Source organism: Astatotilapia calliptera, chromosome 14 (assembly GCF_900246225.1).
Source record: "Astatotilapia calliptera chromosome 14, fAstCal1.2, whole genome shotgun sequence".
NCBI classification, from domain to species: Eukaryota; Metazoa; Chordata; class Actinopteri; order Cichliformes; family Cichlidae; genus Astatotilapia; species Astatotilapia calliptera.
Genome location: NC_039315.1, coordinates 16,389,920 through 16,413,299, shown reverse-complemented (window position 1 = coordinate 16,413,299; position 23,380 = coordinate 16,389,920). Strand labels below are relative to the sequence as shown.

The 23,380-nt window shown below is 40.3% G+C and overlaps 1 protein-coding gene across 4 annotated transcripts; it reads right to left on the bottom strand.

Annotated features, from left to right (window-relative positions):
- Window positions 1-10,959: 10,959 nt before the first annotated feature.
- gemin7 (gem (nuclear organelle) associated protein 7) lies at window positions 10,960-14,458 on the bottom strand. Of its 4 annotated transcripts, none has more exons than XM_026192411.1 (4): window positions 13,974-14,108; window positions 13,797-13,842; window positions 13,353-13,475; window positions 10,960-12,163 (listed from the first exon to the last, which is right to left on the bottom strand). In XM_026192411.1, the coding sequence occupies exon 4, from the start codon at window positions 12,140-12,142 to the stop codon at window positions 11,756-11,758; it is 387 nt and encodes a 128-aa protein (XP_026048196.1). In that variant the 5' UTR covers window positions 12,143-12,163; window positions 13,353-13,475; window positions 13,797-13,842; window positions 13,974-14,108; the 3' UTR covers window positions 10,960-11,755. The 4 variants fall into 4 exon arrangements, with proteins under 4 accessions (XP_026048196.1, XP_026048195.1, XP_026048198.1 ...); XM_026192410.1 differs by having other exon boundaries at window positions 14,002-14,108; XM_026192413.1 differs by lacking the exons at window positions 13,353-13,475; window positions 13,797-13,842; window positions 13,974-14,108 and adding an exon at window positions 14,393-14,458.
- Between the last annotated feature and the right edge of the window lie 8,922 nt (window positions 14,459-23,380).

Genomic DNA, 23,380 nt, shown 5'->3' with positions numbered 1-23,380 from the left:
TGAAATAGCTGTATACCCACCCCCACTGCCAAGGAAGTTTCCATGCCACAGAAAACATAATCAAAACAATAATAATAATAACAATAATAATGGATTGCATTTATATAGTGCTTTTCAGGACCCCTCAAAGCGCTTTACAATACCACTATTCATTCACTCTCACATTCATACACTGATGAAGGCAAGCTACAGTTGTAGCCACAGCTGCCCTGGGGCAGACTGACAGAAGCGAGGCTGCCATATCGCGCCATCGGCCCCTCTGGCCATCACCAGTAGGCGGTAGGTGAAGTGTCTTGCCCAAGGACACAACGACTGAGACTGTCTGAGCAGGGGCTCGATCCGGCAACCTTCTGATTACAAGATGAACTCCCAACTCTTGAGCCACGACAGCCCTACAAAACACCAGAAACACTTATTTCTTAAAAGTAATGTGGACATTCAAGGTCATAGAAACATTTCAAGCAATCATATTATGAGACACTAATAATAATAATAATACGATCCCATCAAAAAAACTAAGGACAGGATTGGGCCTGCACCCAGGGCTGGACTGGGACAAAAAATCGGCCCAGGCATTTTGACTAGAGACCGGCCCACCAGGTGTTATAGGAAAAGCCATAAAGCCTTTGAATGAAAGCAGACGCTGTTGTGACAGTGATGTACACTGTCTTTTTGGTATATTTATGATTTCTATACATCTTACGTCAGATAAAAACTTTGGTTGTAAGATTCAGATAATTATTTATTAAAAGCTAGACATTTTAAATGAGAATAAGAAAGAGACACATTTCTTTGTGCCCCCCTTTCCCTGTTAATGCCCTACATGGACCCCTGGCAAAACTTTGCCAGACCCGCCCCTGCACAGTTACCAGCTGTCAGCTACTTAGAAAAGGATCCTGGTGTTATTTGTCTCTCAGAAACAGTTCATAACTTCCCTTCAACTCATTCCTGTCACCTAAAAGGTAAACCTGTTTCTCCATCACCTGTTCAGCTCTGATGATTCAGTAAGGACATCTCCTGGTTTCATCTTCATGTTTCCCTCTCACCACATATCCAAACCGACATCATGACCAGCAGCTTTTACAGCTGTGGCTCCAGCAAACATCGGCTGATACTAGAAATTAATATTAAATAACTTCTTACCTGAAGTTCAGTTCACCACACTCAGACTGGTGGCCGCCTCGGGTCTCTCCTCCTCCTGCCTCCCCTTTCTCTCATCCACCCGCTGGCCTCTGTGGAAGCTCCGCCATAGCCACCACCAAACAACTGAGTTATTTTTACACATCTGCCAGCATCTGGCCAATCCACCACCTTTCATTGTTTGTACCGTTACAAAGGGGGAAAAAAAAAAGGCAAATACCGGCAAATGCCCAGTATGGCTAATGGCCAGTCCAGCTATGCCTGCACCTGAAGCAGGGTTTAAAGGGAAAATCATACTCATCAACAATGTGTTCCTATTTTTGTCTTATTAGCAAACATAGCTGAAAGGTTTCTGAATAACATATGGTTCAAATCATGTTTCAAAAGTAAGGCTTGAGTGAACCATCAAATCTGATAAACAACTTAATTTATATTACTGTTCAAAGAGTTTATTTTTCATGTGCCACAGCTTGGCATTGCTTTATTGACTGCATAGAGATATTTGCTCAGTAATAATAAAAGAATGACATCCCACTGTCTGCCTACACACTCAACATGTTCTTTTTCATCCTCATCTCTGAGTTGTGTTCATGGTGCAGATGTAAATAAAGTTGAGGTCATGGAAGAAGTATATTAATTTTTTCTTGTTTAAAGATTGTGTGAAAATATAAGGTATTTTGGCATACTGCAGGCTAAACGGGCTATTTTGCAGTACCGGGGTGAAGTTTACAGTAATGCACGATGTTGGAGTGGTGGAGGGCTGGCTGTACTGTTCATGGTCTATGTTGGGCTACATCAAGGCTAACAGGTATCAATTTAAGGTCAGTATTAGTCGCTCACCAAATTTTTACTTACTTTATATTGTCTAGGGGGTTGGAAAGCAGCCATATAGCTCATTACACATCTGCTTATACCTTGTTGAATTCAGATCGAAATATCTACAAAGAGCAGTGAATGTCAGAGTATCAGTACAGGTCAACTGATAACAGCCTGTCCACTGAGAAAATTCTTCTGGTGCTCCCAAAACAAACTATGTGGCTTATTTCCAAGTGATTCCTTTCCCTATGCTGCACTGCTACACCCAATCTTCAGGTTACTCCAACTGCCAAATCCCACTTTAACTGCTGCCTGGGATAAACTGGCAACCTCGACAGGTGGTAACGCACTTCTCATCCCACGATTGCTGTGGTACACTGCAACCTATACCAGCTGTCATAGGCCAAAAATGCAAATGTAAAATAGCTAAAAATAGCTATTTTAAGGCCTTGTAAAAATAAAGTTGGGAATCTTTGACGTTACCTTAGATCCTAAGCTCAGCATACTAACATGACCATAGTTCAGCTGATGTAAGATCTGTAATATGTCGTGAACCGCTAAATCACAGATGTCGAACTCCAGGCCCTGATGGCCGGTGTCCTGCAGGTTTTAGATGTATCCTTGATCCAACACAGCTTATTTAAATGGCTATATTACCTCCTCAACATTTCTTGAAGTTCTCCAGAGGCCTGGTAATGAATTAATCATTTAATGCAAGTGTGTTGACCCAGGGTGATATCTAAAACGTGCCCTCGAGGCCTGGAGTTCGACATCCCTGCAAGATAAGCACGTTAACGTTTGCTAGTTGGGACCAAAAAGGTACAGTTGAAGTTGATAAAAAAATTTCATAATTTTGCACATATAGATGTCATACACCAGAGGATTAAATAGATGACCATTGTGACTTGATCCTGGCATTAGCTGAAATATCATGATGGCAGTCAGTAAACTGACTTTGAAATCGATACAACATATTTAATAGGAATATTGATGACTGCACAAATGTGACTTTTACGTGTAGAAAAAAAAGGATCTCAGAGATAAACATCAGTCAAACCTTCACTCAAATATTCACAAGCTTCTCAATAATAGCATTTCTAGCTGGTCCTGATTGGTCATAGCTGATGAACCTGTCCAATCAGCGCTGACATCAGTTGGTCCTCAGCATCACAGACAGTAATTAGCAGCATCTTCCTGTGTTTACTCCTGTGGGGAAGGGAGTGGGCCGTGATAGAGTCTACAGACTTATAGATAAATGGAGATAACTTTAATCTCACTCTAATTGGCGCTTCCCTTCTCCTCCCACCTCCTCATATGTCTTCCTGTCTAGACTTGAGTTGGACATAAGCCTCCACTTTCCCATATCATGCTGTGGCAACTTCTTGATCATGGGCATGGATAGATATAGTCCAATATGGATTTGGTTCCTTTGCAGGGCTACAGGCCAATAAAAAGGAAAATTATAGTTTAGTATCTTCACTTTTTTATTTAAACAACTGGCAGCTTCATTTATGGGAAACAGTCTCAAAATGCTGTTGTGTTCATACATGTATATTCACCCTAAACACAAATAAAATTGAGTCTTTCAATGCCTAAGGGGTTTTTACAGTTTGGATTCCAGGCTTTTTCCAGCTGGCATGCTCCACTGCTGACCTCTTTATCTCCCTGGCCACTTGAGCTGGGGAAATGAGGCTGCCACAGAGCGCCTGGCCCTCACAATTGCTGGAGATCCTCCAACATTCCCCGCGGTGGCAAGTCAAACAAACCTGGGGACTGATTGTGACTCAGCCATTCCTTTTGTGTCTGTTTGCCTGGCTGCTTTGACAACACCTTCAGTGAGAACTTTACAGTAAATATCAGCACTTCTACTTTAGAAAACGTACTGTGACTGTATTGTATGCGCTAACATAAATGGGGTTTTATTCATTTATTTACCCAGTTCTTCTTAATAATATCTATAATCATAAAGGAGGGAAGCACCAGAAACACTCTCTCATTCATTCACTTCCTTACATAGTTTACAGTATTCTATAATGAATATTTAATTTGTGTTTTAGAAATAAACATAAATCTTTTCTGTCGTCACTGGTGGCTGTAATATTATAGGATTAATTTAATCATAATTACTACAATCATTGCATTGAGGGATTTTCAGCACTTCCATTGTGAGAATGTTTGAACTCATTAACTTGTGTATAAAGTTCATAATTAGAAAGCAGACACTTAAGTACAAAGTAATTCTGCTGCCTTGCATAGTAAACAGAGAATGATACAGTTGTCTAGAACTGTGCACATGTCTGCTGACACAATGTTTTTATGTATGCAAGCTGCTGAAAGCAAATGAGCAGTCAGGAGGCAAAGTATCGGACAATCTTCTTGGCATACTGTACCTTGCACTAAAGAAGGTCTGTATCAAATTTAGTGCCTTTTGTCTCACAAAGATATTTTTTAGTGATTTGTCTGTTGGTTGCACCACAGAGAGGTTCAATTCAGAGTCATATTTATAAAGCAACAAAATTACAACAACAGTTCCCTCAAGGCACTTTATATTGAAAGGTAAAACCCTGCAATAATTCAGAGAACAAAAACCACACACCCATGAGCAACCACTTTGGTGACAGTGAGAAGGAAAAACTTGCTTTTAACAGGAAGAAACCTCCAGCAGAACTAGGCTCAGTGAGGGACGGCCATCTGCTCTGACTGGTTTTGGGTGAAGGAGGGACACAGGGCAAAAGACACACTGTGGAGGAAAGATTTTCAGCACGATTGTAAAAGTAGAGAGGGTGTCTGTCTCCCAAATCCAAACCGAGGGTTGCTTCCACAGTAGAGGGGCCTGAAGGCTCTGCCTCCCATTCTACTATTACATATCATAGGAACCACAAAAAAACAGCAGTCTGACAGCAAAGTGCTCTATTGGGGTACAAGGAGGTCTTTAAGATAAGATAAGACCTGAAACTGAGTTTAGATTTAATTCTGGATTTAACTCAGAAGGTAATCTGGGAAAATCGTGGTCTCTCTTTGTGGTCTTTGTCAGTACCCAATTAAAAGCTAAACTAAAAGTTTCTCAGTTAGATTTTAGAAAAGCGTGGTAAAATGAATGACAAAGTTGGCTTTTTTCATTACTGTTTTTCTTTTAATTTTGGGGGGATTGAAGCAACCCAATTTTACTTCCAACTCATTTTATATTGATGCTTAATCAGGACCCCTTAGCCCTTCTTTTAGCATTCACTTTTAGCATAATTGTTCATTGTACAAAAAAAAACAAACAAAAAAACAAACTGTCTACACAGAGGCAGAGTGACACTGCAGGCACATGTAATGAGAAAAGGGTACGCAAGCATCACTATGTAAAGCTGGTACTGTGAATGCTTGCCTTCCCCACTAAACAAGAAGAATGAGCAGTAAGACAACAACCGCAATGTTTCCAAGTCAGTTACAAATAAGCAAAAATATTAAATTAAATGTGAAGTTGAAGGGAGAAAGTGATCACACTGACTCATTGAGGAAGCAGAGGAATGAAAAGCAGTTTCACTGACTCATCAGCCGGCTGAGTGAATTCCCCATCTCATACTCCAGTATATTCATTCATTGTGCTCCCAGTGTCACAGCTCAGACGAAACTTAGTCCTCGTTACCATATATGTTAACGGGTTTAACTCTAGCATTGATGCAATGACAACCAAAGTTAATACTTGCTTATACTTGGGTTAATACTTGTTCCAATGAATGTTATCACGTGAATCATCATTTCTTCCCCCTTTTGATAATGAAATGTGCTAAAAATACCAATTCATGAGGTCACTGCCCAATTATTTTTGTCTGCTGGCTGGTGTTTTTGGCAAAAAGGGTGATTAAGTGGTTTTGAGAGCTATCAGACACTTGCCAGGAAGTGACAGAGGACCACAAACAGGAAAGAGCGGAATGTGCTTCCTGTCGGCCGATGGTAGTGTACAGGGGCAGATTCCTTGTACCATCGTGACTGATACACCAGCATACACACACATGCATACACTAAAAGGCAAGGATGTTTTTCCACTGAAATCAGGGAGAAGCAGACTGTCAGGAAAGGCAAACAGCAAGAAAAGATAACACTGAGACAGCGTGTTCAAGTGCAGTGCGGCACATCGGGAAGCATAAGCCAACACCAGGCCTTCAGAACTGCCTTGTAAAGCTCATTCTCACTTAACCTTTAGAAAATACTCATGTAATATTTGTTTTGTTGAATAAAGTGAAGTCATGAAGAGATCACTCTTTCGGCCAACTTAATAATGCATCTGTTTGACAAAGATCTTCCCCTCAAATTGGACTGATCTTTTTCATACTAAAGCTTAATTTTCTAGGTCACGTTTGCATGAACAATGACAGCCTGGCATGCTGGCATAACAGACTCTTTAACAAAAAGCTTTTTACCAGTCAGGTAGAACCAAATCTGTGAAGGTGTTCACCGAAAACACCAAAACAGTGAGCTGAAAAAGGTTTCTGCTTGTTTCCATTTTCTTTTAATTGCATTTTTTTAAAGATGTTGTCCAGAAGTATTTGGATTTTGCTCAATGGTAATTTAAATAACCATTGAGCAATATTCAAGTTTTTGCCTTTTGCAGCTTACTTTAGGCCGTTATCTCTTTGCACTGTGAAGCAGTCTGATCAGTTCAGCTGAATCTGAGTAGAAAGTATAGCCCTGTATACTTTGTAATTCATCCTACTACTTTTACCAGCTGTCACATCAATAAACAACAAAAACCCAGTTCCACTGGCAGCCATACATGTCCATGCCAAACACTGCCTCCACCATGTTCGACAGATGACCATTGTGATCTACCCATTGTTCTGATACAAGTTCATTACGGTTTCATCTGTCCAAAGACCGTCCACTGAACTGTGCAAAGTATTTTAAATGTTTTCTGGTAAAGTCTAATCTGACCTTTCTGTTCTTGAGTGTCACCAGTGGTTTGCACCTGGTAAGCCCTCTGTATTTATGTTCATAAATCATCTCTTCATTGTAGACTTTGACAATGACATGCCTACCTCCAATACGTGATCAGATATCAGATCGGAAGTGTTATTAGAAAATGAACCAGGAACCAACTAAAGCATGAAGTTGTATAAAATTGAAATGAATGTGTTTATGTATTGTATACATTACTGCAGATAGTCACAGAGGTGAGAGTGAGAGCTGGGGGAGTTGAGAGCTGCTGGTCATAGAACAGTATATGAAATTAACATTGGTTGTCCTTGAGGGCTTCCTGATTCAATCACACAGGCTTGATGACGTCATGCAGAGGTTTAAGCCATATTTCGGATTAGGGAGGGTGAGAGAGAGTGAGAGGGATAGCAATGTGGGGTGGCGGGGAGGCGGACGGGGGGGGATGAGTCACTACCTCACTGATGACTGTCTCCACTGAGTGGTCAGATAATTCAGGTACAAAAAGAGACACAGGCACAGCACGACCGCCTAATGGCACTCAAATAAAATGACTTATTGGGAACTCGCAAAATACACCTTTTAGGAAGATTAAATAGTATTGATGCCACCCCTCCTCCTCCCCATGAGGCTGGTACAAAACAATGACCAATACTGTTCTTCTGTATTTAATTAATGATCAGGGACTTACACGACGGATGTCTTTGCTGCCATCATATGTTGAGTCAGTATGGGCTCTATTACTGAAACATTCAAGAAAAACAATCTGGTGTAATCCTGATTCATCAAAGAGTACAGTTGATTTAGGTTATACAGTCCCAATCAAAAGTTTAAGACCACTTGAAAAATGGCAAAAAATCTTATTTTTCAGGGTTCGATCTTATAAGGTTCCAAGTAGAGCTTCAAACTGCAACAACAAGAAATGGGAGTGAGACAAAACATTTTTTTGAGCATGCAATTTATTAAAAACAAGCTTAAACTGAAAGAGGCTGCTTTATAGCTGATATAATGTTTAGGACCCCAAAAAACAAAAAAAAAAAACCCATAAACCCCCCAAAAACAGAAATCAAAGTCCCAAACACGAACTCAGTAATAAGTAGGTCCACCATTATTGTTGATCACTTCAAAAATCGTTTCACGGTGTGCTTGATGCAAGCGTGCTACCTGACAGAAAATGACAATGAATCCATATTTTTGCACATAATTGGCCTTTAAAAGGCATGTGGTTCTAAACCTTTGATCAACTGTAAAGCCGACTGTTTCAGTTAAAGCGTTGTTTTCAATAAATTGCACGCTCCAAAAATTGTTTTGTCTTACTCCAATTTCTTCTTGTTACATGTTGAAGCTCTACTTGGAACCTTATTAAGATCCAACCATGCATTTTTTTTAAAATCGTTTTCAAGTGGCCTTAAACTTTTGATTGGGACTGTATGTTCCATGCTGTAAAAATGACTGAAAAAATATAATCGCATCACTATAATCTGCATCCATAGATGCAAGGTCAGAAACAAGGACAGATGATGAACCTCGAATTGTCATCATTACAAATTTCTTGATCATCAGAATCATCATTTTCAGTCAGTCAGTTGAGATCCTGCTGAACAGTCCAGCAGGCGAGTTTCACGAGTAAAAAAAAAAAACATTTGTGAAAAACTTGCTAAGAAAGAGGATAGCAAGATAATACTTTAAAAACTGTTGCAGTCCAAACATCATTACTTTTATGATGATATTGGAGAAATATCTTTTGTTTCTTTATACTCTGTACCTGATGAAACCTTTAAGAGGAACAAATTACAATTTTCCGTTGATCAGTTAATCAATTGAGTATGAAGACTTAAAGTGTTCATAACATACTATAACAGTTCTACATGTGAACATGAGGTTTTGAACTGTGTCTAAGTTAGCTCATTGTACAGCAACACTTTTATTACGTTTAATGTCATTATTATGAATATGAAACTGAAGATCAAGGAAATCGGCTGTCACACTTTTATAGATTAAATGGTTTTTTGTTTTTTAATTTCTCCAAATAAAAACAAACAAAATAAATATCCAGTATGATATATGTACGTCAAGGGCACTGGCACATATATTTTTCTTAAAAAAACAAAACAAAAATAGTAATACATTTTCAAGCAGAAACCAATAAATATAAAAACTGCGTGCAACTAACTGTTGCTACTGTAGTCGACAAACTGTTCTACCAGTTTGATGAAACAGATATTACACTGGTCATCATGATGATAGAGAGCCAACTGGAGAAAACTCAGTTTCTAGCTTTGTTGTCAGGCATTTTTAAATAATTATAAAAAAGGGTTAAAATATAGCTATGCAGTGGTAAGCCTTACAGGACAGACTTTGATTCCAACTGGCTGGAGGTGCTTCTGTGTGGAGTTGGGATGATCTCCCTGTGAATGCACACAGTTCCTCCAACAGTCCAAACACATGCATGTTAAGTTAGACCAGACCTTCCCAAAGTGTGGGGCATTGCAGGGGGGGCGCGGTATGAAAAGGGAAAATAAATAAATAAATAAATAAAAACCAACGCTTGGACACTGCTAGCACGGGGCTCGGGCCAACATTTTTCTTGTAAAACAAAGGGGGGCCTAGCAAAAAAAGTTTGGGAACCACTGAGTTGGACGATGGTTCTAAATTGGTTATAGATATGGTTGAGTACGAATGGTGTTACTCTTTATGTTCTTAGCCCTGTGATGGACTGGTGTCATATTTAGTATGAACCTAACCCTTAGTCACATTATACAGTACTACACAAAAGTGGGAGATATATATATATATATATATATATATATATATATATATATATATATATCTTCCAGATAGCCGACCATTTCAGAGGAATGCTTTGTTATTGTTTTGAGAGGAATGTTTAAGTCACTTAACACTGACCTATGAATCACCCAAACATAAAAAGCACCTAACTCAAGTAATGCACCAGTGTTGTGTCTACAGATAATGACAACTTGGCAAAGAATCCATTTTAAATTGAACAGTTCAGACAGTTAATAGCAGCCTGTTGTTGAAAAAACAAAACAAAAAAAACAAAAACCCGTCCCTAAAAATATCCCCCACAATTTACTCCTTTTCTTTAGATTAATCTAAAGAATTATTAATTACTAGTAATCTGTTATTATTATTACCATTATCATTATTATATTATTAAGCTAAATACCAAAGATAATAAAATCTGACAGGCATAAAAGAGAATTTTTGCACGAGCAATGTAATTCCACCACAAGAGGTATCAGCTGAACCTGGCATATCTTGACACGCTGTGCAGTGCAATCTTAAAAAAAATTGAGGAAACTGACCAAGTGGAGGACAAGTGTCAGACCTAAATTACAAACTACAGCCAACACAGCCAAGGACATAACATCCGAAAGTTGTGTCCTTAAGAATAAGGGGGAAAACAAACAAACAAAAAACCTGTTCACTGAAGTCTCATTAGAAATGGTCTCAGTGGGAGAGTGGCCATCAAAAAGCCATTCTTAAGGGAAACAGGCTGAGCAATGACAGAATAGACAAGGACTAGACTGAAAAACAGTGGCAACAGGTCCTATGGAGTGATCCACATTTGATTTTTTTTTTTTTTAGTTAGACGAGGTCAGGGAAGAGGTTTCCAGCCATCTGTAAAACACAGTGGAGGGTCTAGTGTGGTTTGGAGCAGTGTTAAAAAGCTTTTCAAAATTGGTGGAATAATGAACACTGAAAGGTACTATCAGAACCGTGGAATACCACCAAGATTCCACGTATCTGATTGGAAAATGCTTTACTTTTTAGCATCCCAAACATGCTGCCAATGCAGTAGAAGAATAGCTGGATAGAAAAAGACAATGAAAGACATCATGGATTATCCTCCAACATTACTGAAGCAGTGTATTATCTTAAGAGAGAATGAAACACAAGGAAGCCAACATCCAAAGCTTCTTGAATGTCCTTCAAGAAGCCCAGAGAATTATTCCTGAAGACTACTTCAAGAAATTACAAAAAAGCTGTCTTAAGAGCTCAGGATGTGCTGAAGAATATAGATTGTCTTACAAAATATTGACCTTGAAGCTTGTACTGTAAATGTACAAAAAGTTTGCTTTATTTAAACTGCATGTTTTTACACGTTTCAATAAATCACACATACTTCCCATTTCTGTAGAAAAATAATAAAGAAATGGAGGTACCTCAAGACCTTTGCACAATGCCAAAAGGAAGAGTTTAATGAGCCCACTTTAGGAAAAGAGCTCGATTCAAGAGTGGCTTTTGAAATTGAGCTTTTCATTAAACATGAATATTTACCAGTTATTTCTTTAAACATTTTATTTTGCAAAAAATAACATTTTGCCACACAGTCCTGATCACTTTCACAGAGAATACAAAAGTGTTTCCTTTAAGTGCAATAATTTATATACCACATTCAGTTAAATTGAATGAGGCAATTTCACAACTCCAGCACCAGTACAGCAGTAACATGTTTGTACATATCCAACTCTGATGTTTAACTGAGACAGGAAACCTGTTCATAAACATGATACTGAGGCTAAATGTCAGGTGACATCTGGCAGGATTCACTGACCTCAAAAAGCTGCATTATCTTTGAAGTTTTGCACTTCTTTAACTTTGCAGACTGTTACAGCCTCTACCTCACGCATTTGTTGAGACTTATTATGAAACCACTAGTGGCACTTCTGATATTTGAGAGTATCATTGAGCTCTGGAGCAACCACTAAACTCTGCCATCAGGTTTGGATGGCTACCTCTTGACACAAAGGCACGCGACTCCCTCTTGTGTTGAAACAGTGGGACTGCTTGTTGAATGCAGTCAAATCACTAGCATATAATCCAGTCCACCGCACACACAAAAGCAACATGTTTATACATCAAAGGTGAATGATATCACATCCTGACATCTGATTAGAGCCTCTTTCTGCACACCAATGGGAGTGTGCAGGTCAGACACCTGAAAGTTCAGCACGTCAATATCTGATGCCCCAAATGTGGCCTCCACCTTCACATTCTCGTACATCTGGAACTGAACCTTCTTGTTGGTCATGGAGAGCAAGCACCGGAGGAAGCCCTCTCTCAGCACAGATCGAGCATCCTGCTCTTTCTGCAGCTGCTCGCTGTCGGTATCTGAAGCTGCTGAGGAGGAAATGGAGGTTCGGCAGAGAGCGATGAAGCGGGGCGAGTTGGGGTCAAATCCACGGCTGTTGGGGTCAGGTCCTTTGGGCAGGCGGAGTACGGGCACTGGAGTCGCCATGCTGACTGCTTCTGCCAAAGCCTGCAAAAGGAAAATAAAAGTCAGGAGCAGGAAAATAAATGTGCTCAAGAAAAACTTTTCCAAGCACAACCACACAAAAAAAGATTAAACTGCAAACTAAAAATAAACAGATCTACTTGCAGTTCAAGATTAGCTACAATATTATGAAAAAGTCATTCACTGTCACTTGTAAATTGTCAGTTAACTTTTCTTATTATATGTAAGACGTATTTAAGATGAAGTGAAGGGGATCATCATGGAAAAGTTATTTATTTATTTATTAGTTACATTAAGTAACAGGTATAAAAGCAGTTATGTAATTATAGCGCTATAGTTACAGATCCTGCTACAAAATGTATGTAAACCATATGTGTTTGTTTTAAGTTCATTTCTATGGGATCAAAATGACATCTTAACAATTCTAAGTATAAGTGGTTATTCTTTTTTTCCCTCTTTATCCTGTCAATTACGCATATCCGTGTTCAGATTTTTGAGAACTGGTCTTCAGTCAAAGATGTTTGACATGGGCAGAATTAAAAGCAGCATGTCACGGATAAGAGAGATATAACGGAGACATAAGAAAAACAAACAAACAAAAAACCCAACAACAACACTCGCCTTAGTGTCGTGCATTCTTAGCTTTACTGAAATCAACGAACCTTTCATAGCTCGCTAAGAGTTGCTGATTAACAAATGATTTGATCCCATTCTCAGCTGCATATCACTGTAAAGTATATTTTGATTTTGTGTTTTTCCTTTTGTGCGTGCCTTTGTAAGATTAAAGCAAATATTCGATGCGCCATTCAGGGTTTTGATAACAAGTTATCCACATTTTCATTACGTTTTTTTTTTATCGTTTTCTCTCCAGCCCCCCTCTTTCTTTCTTTCTTTCTTAAATACATTCGGGACTTTTCATTGTAAAAATGCACTTCAAATTTAAGTTATTAATAAACACGAAAAAAAACCGATTTATATCATCGTTTCATCCAGAGCAGATGTTACAGTAAGCTAAAATGTACGCTGACCTACATTAGGCAAATTTACCAGAAAAGTAAAATTGGCCAGTTTATGATCAACTGAACTTCATTAACAGTCAGACACTTGGTTTACAATCCCGTTTAATTTAGACACAACATAACCGCACAAAACGACCAGAAAGCATAGTGAAACAATCCAATTAAAATGCACAAATGCTCTTTCCTTTACTTACTGTGTGCTTTCTCGTGTTAGCACCGTTAGCAACAGCTATCTAGTCCCAGACCTTGTTGTTCGGTTTCTTCCTCGACGGATTCATTTGCGCATATAAATCAGCTTAAATGTGCATTACCGCCCCCTAGTGGACGTGAGAGCAAAGAGCCAAATTTGCAAATAATATTCGCAATTTTTTTTTATTTGAAAAGTGAATTTTGAAATATTTTATTCTATACATCAATAATAATAATAATAAAGGTGGACATGTAGAGATATCAAGAAGCAACTGTTAATACCATTAAAAATAATGTTTTTGAATACAATTACTTTTTAAAGACACAGTAAAGTAACTTGTTAAAAGTGTGTCAAAGGTAAGTCAAATAACCATTCATTAAATCCGACATAAGCAGAAGAGCATTTCTGAAATCAAAGTCATGCTACAAGCTAGTTTGCTGAAAATTACCTCCTCTGTTGTCATTTAAGCTCACTGTAGCATTTTTCTTCAGGACCTGTAGTCGCAAACATTTGAAAAATCCACCCACAGAGCATAAGTAAATTTTGTAGCCACTGATGTAAACAATATATATAACTTTTCACTAGTCCGTTGTTATGTTGCAACATAAATTTTGAAAGCACATACTTTTGAAAGATGAAATAAGATGAATTACCAGTTGAACTTTTCACAACACCTGGGGCTTGTTTTGCCCCACAGCCACTGTGTAGTAAACAGTGTAGCAAAACAGAGCTCAAGTGAACCAGATAGATAGACATAAGGTGTCACGGTCCTGGGTTGGTTTTCATATTATTACAGACCTTTGTTTTTATCTGGGGTTTGACTGCTAGTGTGATGGTTTCTGTTTTGTATTTCTTGTTCAGAGGTTTTGGTCCTTGTACTCTGTGTCCCCTGTGTAGTTTCAAGTTTGTGCCCTTAAGACGGTTGTATTTCCTGTTTTACTTTGAAGGTCTGTGTCTCAGGTCATGTATTCTGTTTTGCTTCCCCATTGTCTTGTCTAATTAGGCTCAGCTGTGTCTCCCTCCTGTGTGGCATTTCCTTGTTACCTTTGCTGGGTCTCAATTCAAGGGCGGCATCCTTCAGAGACCAGGCCTTCGCAGTCTACTCAGGCCAGGTTGAGAAGGCTGGAAGTGCGAGGCTGTGAAATAGGACGGTCTAGCCTTCAGATTTACGTCACCAGCTGTGTCTAATAAACTCAGCCGTCTGCTCCTTGCTGTCTTAAATATAACAGGACATTGGAGTAAATTCTCTACCATCTCACACTTCTGTTTGATCAGTTTTCTATTTGTTTATTCAGCTGTGTAAAAACTATAACTTTAATCTCAGCCAAACCGATTTACTCAGGAACAAATAAAACACAGAAAAAAGCCAAACAATAACATTGTTAAGTTACCTGAGTGGCAAAAGACCGCGCGGGGTCTGAAAACAATGTGCAGGGAGTCTGGTGTTCTCGTCAGCTTTAGTGAGTCCTTACCACCCTTTCAGCTATTGAGTCTCAGAAAATATTGGAGCACTTTTGCAAATATGTGAGCAGATATTTGAAGTTGACACAGCTACATTCTTGCCTGAAAATATGTTAAAAGTTTACTTTGTGACCCAGAAAGAGTAATAAGATTAATATTAAAACTAAGCAGCTGCCACTATTGTTGGAAACTGGAATTGGCTGGGCTGTGTTATGAATCCTGGGATAGGTTGGGCCACGAAGGATACACCTGACCCATCCTTCAAATTTGGGGGAATGAAGGATGCATTTGGAGCAGCCTTCGAATTGGGACAGCCCTCGTCGCGTCACTGTGACGTAGTCGGCCTTCAAATGCGGCCTCGGAAGGGTCCAGCCCTTGAATTGAGACACAGCCCTTGTGTGTATATTTAGTGTGTGGTTACCTCTGTTCTTCATTGGAGCGTCTGCGTATCATGCATGTTGGTCATCCTGCTCATCTTCCCCAGTGTCTCTCCAGCTATGTTTCCATGTTTCAGGTTGTTTAGTTTTATAGTTTCATGTTTAGCTGTCCCCGGTTTAGGTTTTTGTTGGTGGTTTTGTGGTAATTCTTACAGCTGCAACAAAGGCTCAGTTTGAAACACTCTGTCCTGCATCTTTGTCTGCGCCTGGGTCCACACCTCTTATGACCACCATGACATAAAGGAAGATATTTTGTGATTTTTATTTCATTTTCATTCATTCTTTTTTTTTTTTTTTTATCTTTGACAGGTCTGAAAATGTATCGAACTTCAACTGAGAAAATGAAGAAGCTTTTTCTCCAAGAGAAGATTTATTCCTCCAAGGCAGGGGTGGGCAACTCCAGGCCTCGAGTGCCAGTGTCCCACGGGTTTTAGATCTGTCCTTGATCCAATCTTGATCCATCCTGATTTAAATGGCTAAATTACTTCTTCAACATGTCTTGAAGTTCTCTAGAGGCCTGGTCATGAACTAATCATTTGATTCATGTGTGTTGACACAGGGTGATATCTAAAACCTGCAAGAAACTGGCCTTTGAGGCCTGAAGTTGCCCACCCCTGCTCTAAGGTCATTATAAGGTCTTTGATTTTGTTTGCTCACAAGATGGAGCCAACGTGCTTCGTATTTGCAAAGTCATCATTCAGTGAAAAGAGATAGTGGAAAGTTGTGGGTTGGCAACCAGAGGAGTGAATCCAAAGGTGTAAATAATTTCCCACACCCAAGCATTTGTAGCCTAAGCTCATTTGCAAATCCTGACGCTTTGTCCTTTAAAGGTTTGCTTTGTTCACAGTTAACATATTTGCACACAGATCCTGTCACTGTCTGTCTCCATTTAACCTGTGTGAAGAAGACCCCCCAATTGGGGTCAGCAGGGGGCTGAGGATGAGATGAGCATCACAGCATACATAGTTTGGGAAGCACAGACACCTTGTTCATGTTGCTATTAATTTGAGTGACAGGTGGAGGCCCAGTGTTTGTCAGTGCATCCCAGACAGTTTCTGCCTCTCTCTCAGTGGTGCATCCAGCCATGTTGGAACCCTCCTCTGAGGTCACAGCAGCAGCAACAGTGCCAGGCTGAAGAAAGTGAATGTACACAAGGCAGCAAGCCCAGAAAAGTCCAGGACACATACTCAGGGAGTTTGCTGACCAGCTGGCACATGTCCTGATGGACAACTTTACCACCTTTCTGAAGCAGACTGTAGTTTCATCATGTTTCAAGTCTGCCATCCTATCATTACAGTGCCCAAAAATCCACCATCACATGTTTTAATGACTGTTGCACTAGCTCCCCTAATGATGAATTGCTTTTGAGAGGCTGCTAAGAACTACATCATCTCTATAGCTCCCATGTACGACTGCTACGGAGGCACAATGGAGTATGTTGACCAGCTGTATCTCCACCTGGTATGGCAATTGCACAGTCTAAGACAAAAAACAACTGTAGAGAGTGGTAAGGACTGCAGTGAACATCATCAGGACTTCTCCATCTATCCAGGATGTTGTGCACAAACGACGTCTCAGCAAAGCATCGTTTCCATCATCTGTGACTCCACCCACTGACACCAAGCACTGTTCTCCCCCTAGAAAAAGATTTTGTGGCATGAATTCTGTTTTAACTTTTCCTGTCTTGGTTCCAAAAGTTTATTTCAGTGCAATAAAACTGCATTTGCTGAACAACTCCATCTCTGCACAAAGGTAAGACACCAGTCAAACAGAATTCAGCCACTCAGCCAAGTGCTTCCCACTCGACCTCTCTCTATTTCCAAAGATCCTGTACATATGTCTGTGAAAGTTCTCAGTCATCCAGGTCATTGTAGTCTAAGGAGCTTGGATAGGAAAGCGTCTGGACTTCTTTAAATCGCTTGAAGACGTTTCACCTCTTGTCTGAGAAGCTTCTTCAGTTCTAGGGTCAAATGGTGGAGAGTCCCAGATTTAAGCCCTGTGGGAGTTTCCCCCGAAGAGGGACAATAGACCCCCTAATGATCCTCTGCCTAATCACATGTGCCAAGGCGTGAAAATGGGTGTAGGTCACAATCAGCCAAGGTTTTGGGTGAGCTCATTGTGAAACCTAACCCCACCCTATCATGGAATTTCCTGAGGTCAGATGGCCCAGGATGTGAGTGGGTGTTAAGGTGTCTGGGAAGGGATCTCAAAACTGGATTATAGATGGCAGACAGTTGGTATCGTAAACCACCGCCTCTGTTCAAAGATGGTCGCTCACAGTGGACGTAAATGGCTTCTTTCACTCCTCTTTCAAACCATCTGTCCTCTCTGTCCAAAATGTGAACATTGGCATCCTTGGAAGAGTGACCTTTGTCCTTAAGATGCAGACGAACAGCCGAGTCTTGTCCCTGGAGGTTGCTCCTCTATGTTGTGCCATGCGTTTATGAAGTGGCTGTTTGGTTTCTGGGCATTTCTCGCTACACTACAGCATACACTACCTTGTTAAGTTTGTGTTTAGGAGATTTACCTTTGGGATGAACCAGTTTTTGTCTGAGTGTGTTGCTGGGTCTGAAGTATACTGGGATATCGTGCTTGGAGGAGATTCTGTCATGGTCCGGGTGAGTACGGGGTTTTTCCACTCCGCTGGGCTCCACCTTCAGGCAGAGACTCCGATCAGCTTCCACACCTGGTTCCAATCAAGTCACCAGCATATAAGACCAGCATTCACAACAGACCTCTGCCAGATCTTCTGCTAAATCATGTCAGTGCTAGGCCGCCAAGCCCTTGTGAGAACCCTTAACTACTGCTTTTCTCCTCACCGTGTTTTCTTTGTCATAGGACCCACCTGACAGTCGCGCTTCCCAACCTAGACTACTCACATCTCCGCCTGGACGCTGGTTCTGTCATCTGGTTGCTTCCTTTCCATCATTGGACTACACCTGCCTGCCTCCCTGCCAAGCCCCTCACTCCAAGCATATTCTGGATCCTCTCTGGACACTCCTCACCCGGAACCCCCTGGACACCCCCTCCTCGCATGACACTTTAAACCTGCTACGCTGACTGCGTACCTCCATCCAAGTCGCTGCCCCTTTTTTCCATTCCCCGGATCCATCCGTGAAATCTAGCACCTAGTCATAGCACTCAGAGTTTCATGTTCACAGTTTGGCCTCACAGTTCTCAGTTCATAGCTTCCACAGTTCATAGCTTCCACAGTTCATAGCTCCCACAGTTCATAGCATTCATAGTTTCCTGCTTTGTAAGTTCACTAGGCACTGTAAATAAAGCACTGTGTTCACGCCCGTTTTGCCTCCCTCTGTGTCTTCATTTGAGTCCACAGCCTGGCCCTCTCGGCTGTAACAGATTCTCCTGAGTTTTTCTGATACACCGGCTACATAGGGGATGACAATGTTGTTGTGTTTGTCCTTCTTATCCTCCCTCCGCTGGTGTCTGATCTTCTTTTCTGTGCCTCTTTGCTGACTTGATGTTTTAAGAGCTTTCTTCACATGTGTGTGTGTTTCTTCTTTTTCCCTTCAGGCTTAAAGGGAATATTTTCTGCCCGGTGTTGTAGGGTCCTGATTACTCCAAGTTTGTGTTCCAGAGGGTGGTGGGAGTCAAAGAGGAGGTTCTGGTCCGTGTGTGTGGGCTTCCGATAAATTTTAATTTGAGGTCTCCATTCCCTTCAATGTACACGGCACAGTCCAGGAATGGCAAACAGTTATCCTATGTGTCTTCCCTGGTGAACTTATCCACAGAGTTAATGTGAGCAGTGAAGGATTACACCTCTTGTGTTCCTGTACAGTTTTTCCTTACTTATTGTTAAGTTTTATATATACATTTATCCACATTTCTTAGATTTTTCTCACATGTATATAACCTAGATTCTTTAAAAAAAAATTAATATCTTTAGTTTTATTCATTTCATACAGTCCAAAAACTCCAGTCCTCGAGGGCTGGTGTCCTGAAACTTTTCAATGTGTCCCTGCTGCAACACACCTGAATAAAATTTAGTGGCAACCCCTGACCCAACTCAAGTAAATTTAAGTAAAAGTTCATTGTAAAAAAGTACTTCTAAAACTACTTTTATTGCACCATGTTCATTCACCCTGAGCTGCTGTAACATGAATCAAATTGCTGAATTGCCACCTCAGCATTCAGCCAAGTTCTATTACTAATGACCTACTAAATTTTGGTGTAGCAGGCAGCCTCCCCCATATCTCAGCCTGTGTGGGAGGCTGACATGATGACTGAGCAATCTTCAAAAGAGATTGAGATATTTTGGCTGCTGACCTGAGAACTGAGATCATTATTTCTCTAACAATATCCATAACAGATCTAAACCATAAGTTAGAAAAAAATCATTTGATCACAGTCTTACTTTTTTTTGCCTCTTTCTTACCATAATCATCCCTCATAGTTTAAATGGCCACAGAGTGTTTGTTCTCATTACTGTGATGTGAACTAATGAGCAGTTTAAACACAAAAAGCTAAATAAACATGGATATTGTAAAAGAGGTTCCATGCTCCACAAATGATAAATGGCCTGTATTTGTATAGCGCTTTACTAGTCCCTAAGGACCCCAAAGCCACAGCCACCCTGGGGCGCAATGACAGAGGCGAGGCTGCCGGACACTGGCGCCACCGGGCCCTCTGACCACCACCAGTAGGTAACTGGTGAAGTGTGTTGCCCAAGGACACAACGACCAAGACTGTCCAAGCCGGGGCTCAAACCGGCAACCTTTCAATTACAAGGCGAACTCCCAACTCTTGAGCCACAATCGCCCACATATCAAGTGCATCTGTCAGGACTGACTCAAGGGAAAAAGTGCAATGAAGGATTATTTGCAAACACTAAGTGAGCAAGATACAAATGTGAGGGAGTCGGGGGTTCCAGGAATCCACGGGATGTAGGGAGACCGACACCACGCTCCACTTTTGATACGCCACGTCACTCTGCCAAACACCCACACTCAGGAATCCAGGGGTGGGAAACAAGAATGAGTCCAGGAAATCTATATACAATAAAAAAAAAAGAGATCAAAACCAGGAAATCACAAGGAAACAAGAGAGACAGTTGGGGCGAGGGCTACACTAATGTGAGTTGTACAACGATCCAGCGACAAAAAGTCTTGAGCCACTGCCTTAAATAGTGGCCAGGAGTTGCAGGATAATGAGCCACAGATGAGTAACTGCTTGCAGGTGCGTGGGCCAAAAGCTGGAACCCATAGTGAGATCCGCATGAGGTGTAGTCCACCTAAAACAGGGGTGGGCAACTCCAGGTCTTGAGGGCCGGTGTCCTGCAGGTTTTAGATATCACCCTGGGTCTACACACCTGAATCAAATGATTAGTTCATTACCAGGTCTCTGGAGAACCTCAAGACATGTTGAGAAGGTCATTTAGCCATTTAGATCAGGTTGGATCAAGGGCACATCTAAAACCTGCAGGACACCGGCCCTCGAGGCCTGGAGTTGCCCACCCCTGACCTAAAACTACCAACCAACCACCCAACCAACCATGGAGCACAGAGTTTAAAAAAACACTAACACACATCAAACAATTTATGGTTAGGGGGAGTGAGTTCCTTAGTGTAAACATGTGAAAATCCCCCTTCTTGGTCTATTTTTGCCTCTTTCTCTAAAATATTTGAATTGACTTGTGTCACCTTTAAACAATCAGTATGCTTGATAGGGAATTTAAGGATATTGGCTTGTACAATTGATCCATCCATCCATCCATCCTCTTCCACTTATCCTTGTCAGGGTCATGCAGGGGCTGGAGCCTATCCCAGCTGTCTTAGGGCGAGAGGCATGGTACACCCTAAACATTTCCCCAGTCTAACCAGGCTAACACATAGAGACAGACAACCATTCACATTCACACCTATGGGCACACACACTATGATCTCTTTAAAGAAAAAAAGTATGTGCTAATTGTTTTGTGTCTTCTTGTACACATATGCTACACGACTGGTGTATTAGCGAGTAGTCTTTCAGTCATTAAGTGTGCAGATGGGTTTGTTGGTCATTCCAAAACTTTTGTATTTTATAATTTAGATCGCTTTCTACCCAGATGAACATAATGGACAATTTTAAAACTTGTCTTCATCATGTATTTTTTAAAATCAGAGGTAAGTTAGTTACCCTGCTTTGATTTTTTTTTTTTAATGTTTTTTTTTTGTGTCCCGTTTGGATCTTTAGCCATCAGAATTGTTGTCTTAAGGCCAAGAAAGATGCCAAGCGGATTTATTTTACCAAGTGGATCATCATGGCCTTGCCATATTGGTCCATTTGATTGACCTTTAATTTATTTATTAATTTATTTTCAGTTGCTACAAACGGGACAGACATGACTGGGGGATAGGACAGGGAGAAAGAATGAAAGAAAGAGAGGGAGAGAAAGAAAACCAAAGCGGAGAAGAGACGGTGAGAAGGGGGGGAAGAAAGAAAAAAAAACAAAAAACAAAACACCTGGATCACCTGTATGGAGAAAACCCTGCTTTGATATTACTGAACCCGTGTTGTAAATGAAGGTTTATGATGGCTGTACATTTTTAAGCAAACACATTGTGTGTGTGTGTGTGTGTGTGTGTGTGTGTGTGTGTGTGTGTGTGTGTGTGTGTGTGTGTGTGTGTGTGTGTGTGTGTGTGTGTGTGTGCGTAAGCCACCTTGATTCTGTGATGACTAATTGCCCATTTTTGGGCAATATCACAAGGGAGGTGTGGTTTTAAAACAGTTTAGACTGAGCTGTTTGCTTCTTTTGCATCTCACTTTTAGAGACAATGTGCGGTCGGAATTTCCTAAAATGTTTACAGATGTTCTCGCTCTGGGCTCTAGGCTTTGGTAGGCTACTTCATTCCTTTGCCAAAATTGAATATTTTGAATTAAACATTGTTATGTTAATAATGCTTCCATCTCCCGTCTTTCAGTTTTGCTGATTTTTGGCATCACCACTGTCTGTGGTAAGTAAGGTTTTTTTTCCTGAAAATTAGAGACCACTTGTTCTATACAGCTTATACTGTGCAGATATTGTGTATCCTGAACTCTGTATGTGTGTGCGTGTGTGTGGACGCAGAGGATGCATGTATTTATTTGTTATTCATTTTTTATATTGCTATCTACCTATCTATCTATCTATCTATCTATCTATCTATCTATCTATCTATCTATCTATCTATCTATCTATCTATCTATCTATCTATCTATCTATCTATCTATCTATCTATCTATCTATCTCTGTGTGTGTGTGTATATATATATATATATATATATATATATATATATATATATATATATATATATATATATATATATCTTTATGTGAAAAGACAACAGCAGAAGAACTAGCTTTCTGTTTCCATCTGTTCCCTTTCCCCCCTCTCTCTCTCTGTCTGTGCACTCTTCTGTGGTTTTGTCGTGACTAATGTACAGTGGAAAAAGGCAGTCGATTGTTGCTTTTGAACAGATACTTTTGTAATATTTATCAAATTGTATCACGCTAGACAATGACATGGCATAAGCTTTGAATTAGGAAATATTGAATCTATTTATTCAGAAAAACAGATTTAACGGGTTTTAGTTTGTTAATACAAATTATTCACAGCTTTGAATGTTTGCTTGTCCACAGAGCCTGCAGGCTCCAATAATAATTGTCATCGGTGAGTCACCTCTGCCTTACTGTAAAAATGTGTGATGCTTATTTTTACCATTTGATCATCATTGCAAGTTAAGTGCTGTTCAGTGAGTGTCACTGAGGTTCCCTACAAGAAAAGAATTAACAAATGAGGCTGTCATGCCTGTTCAAACAAAAGGCACGAGTTGGATTTGTTGAAATTGGTGTTGCATGCTTGTCCACCTTTGTTTTTTAATGGCTGAATAATGACTAAACATTTGTCCATTCTCTGGTCTCTTGCTGTTTAAGTGTGCATTAACGATTTGACCACATCTGTCAGTCCAGGGTTAACCTCTGCTTTAACCAGTTGATTGGCCGTAGTACCTTCACCATCCACTTCATTAAAGTAATTTATCTTTCCACTTCTGATCATCATATTCACTTCACTCATTAGAGCCCACACTTCTGACACCACTTGTCAGTTTGACCGGCAGTATCTTTTAGGTTCAAACAAAAGGCATCTTCCAC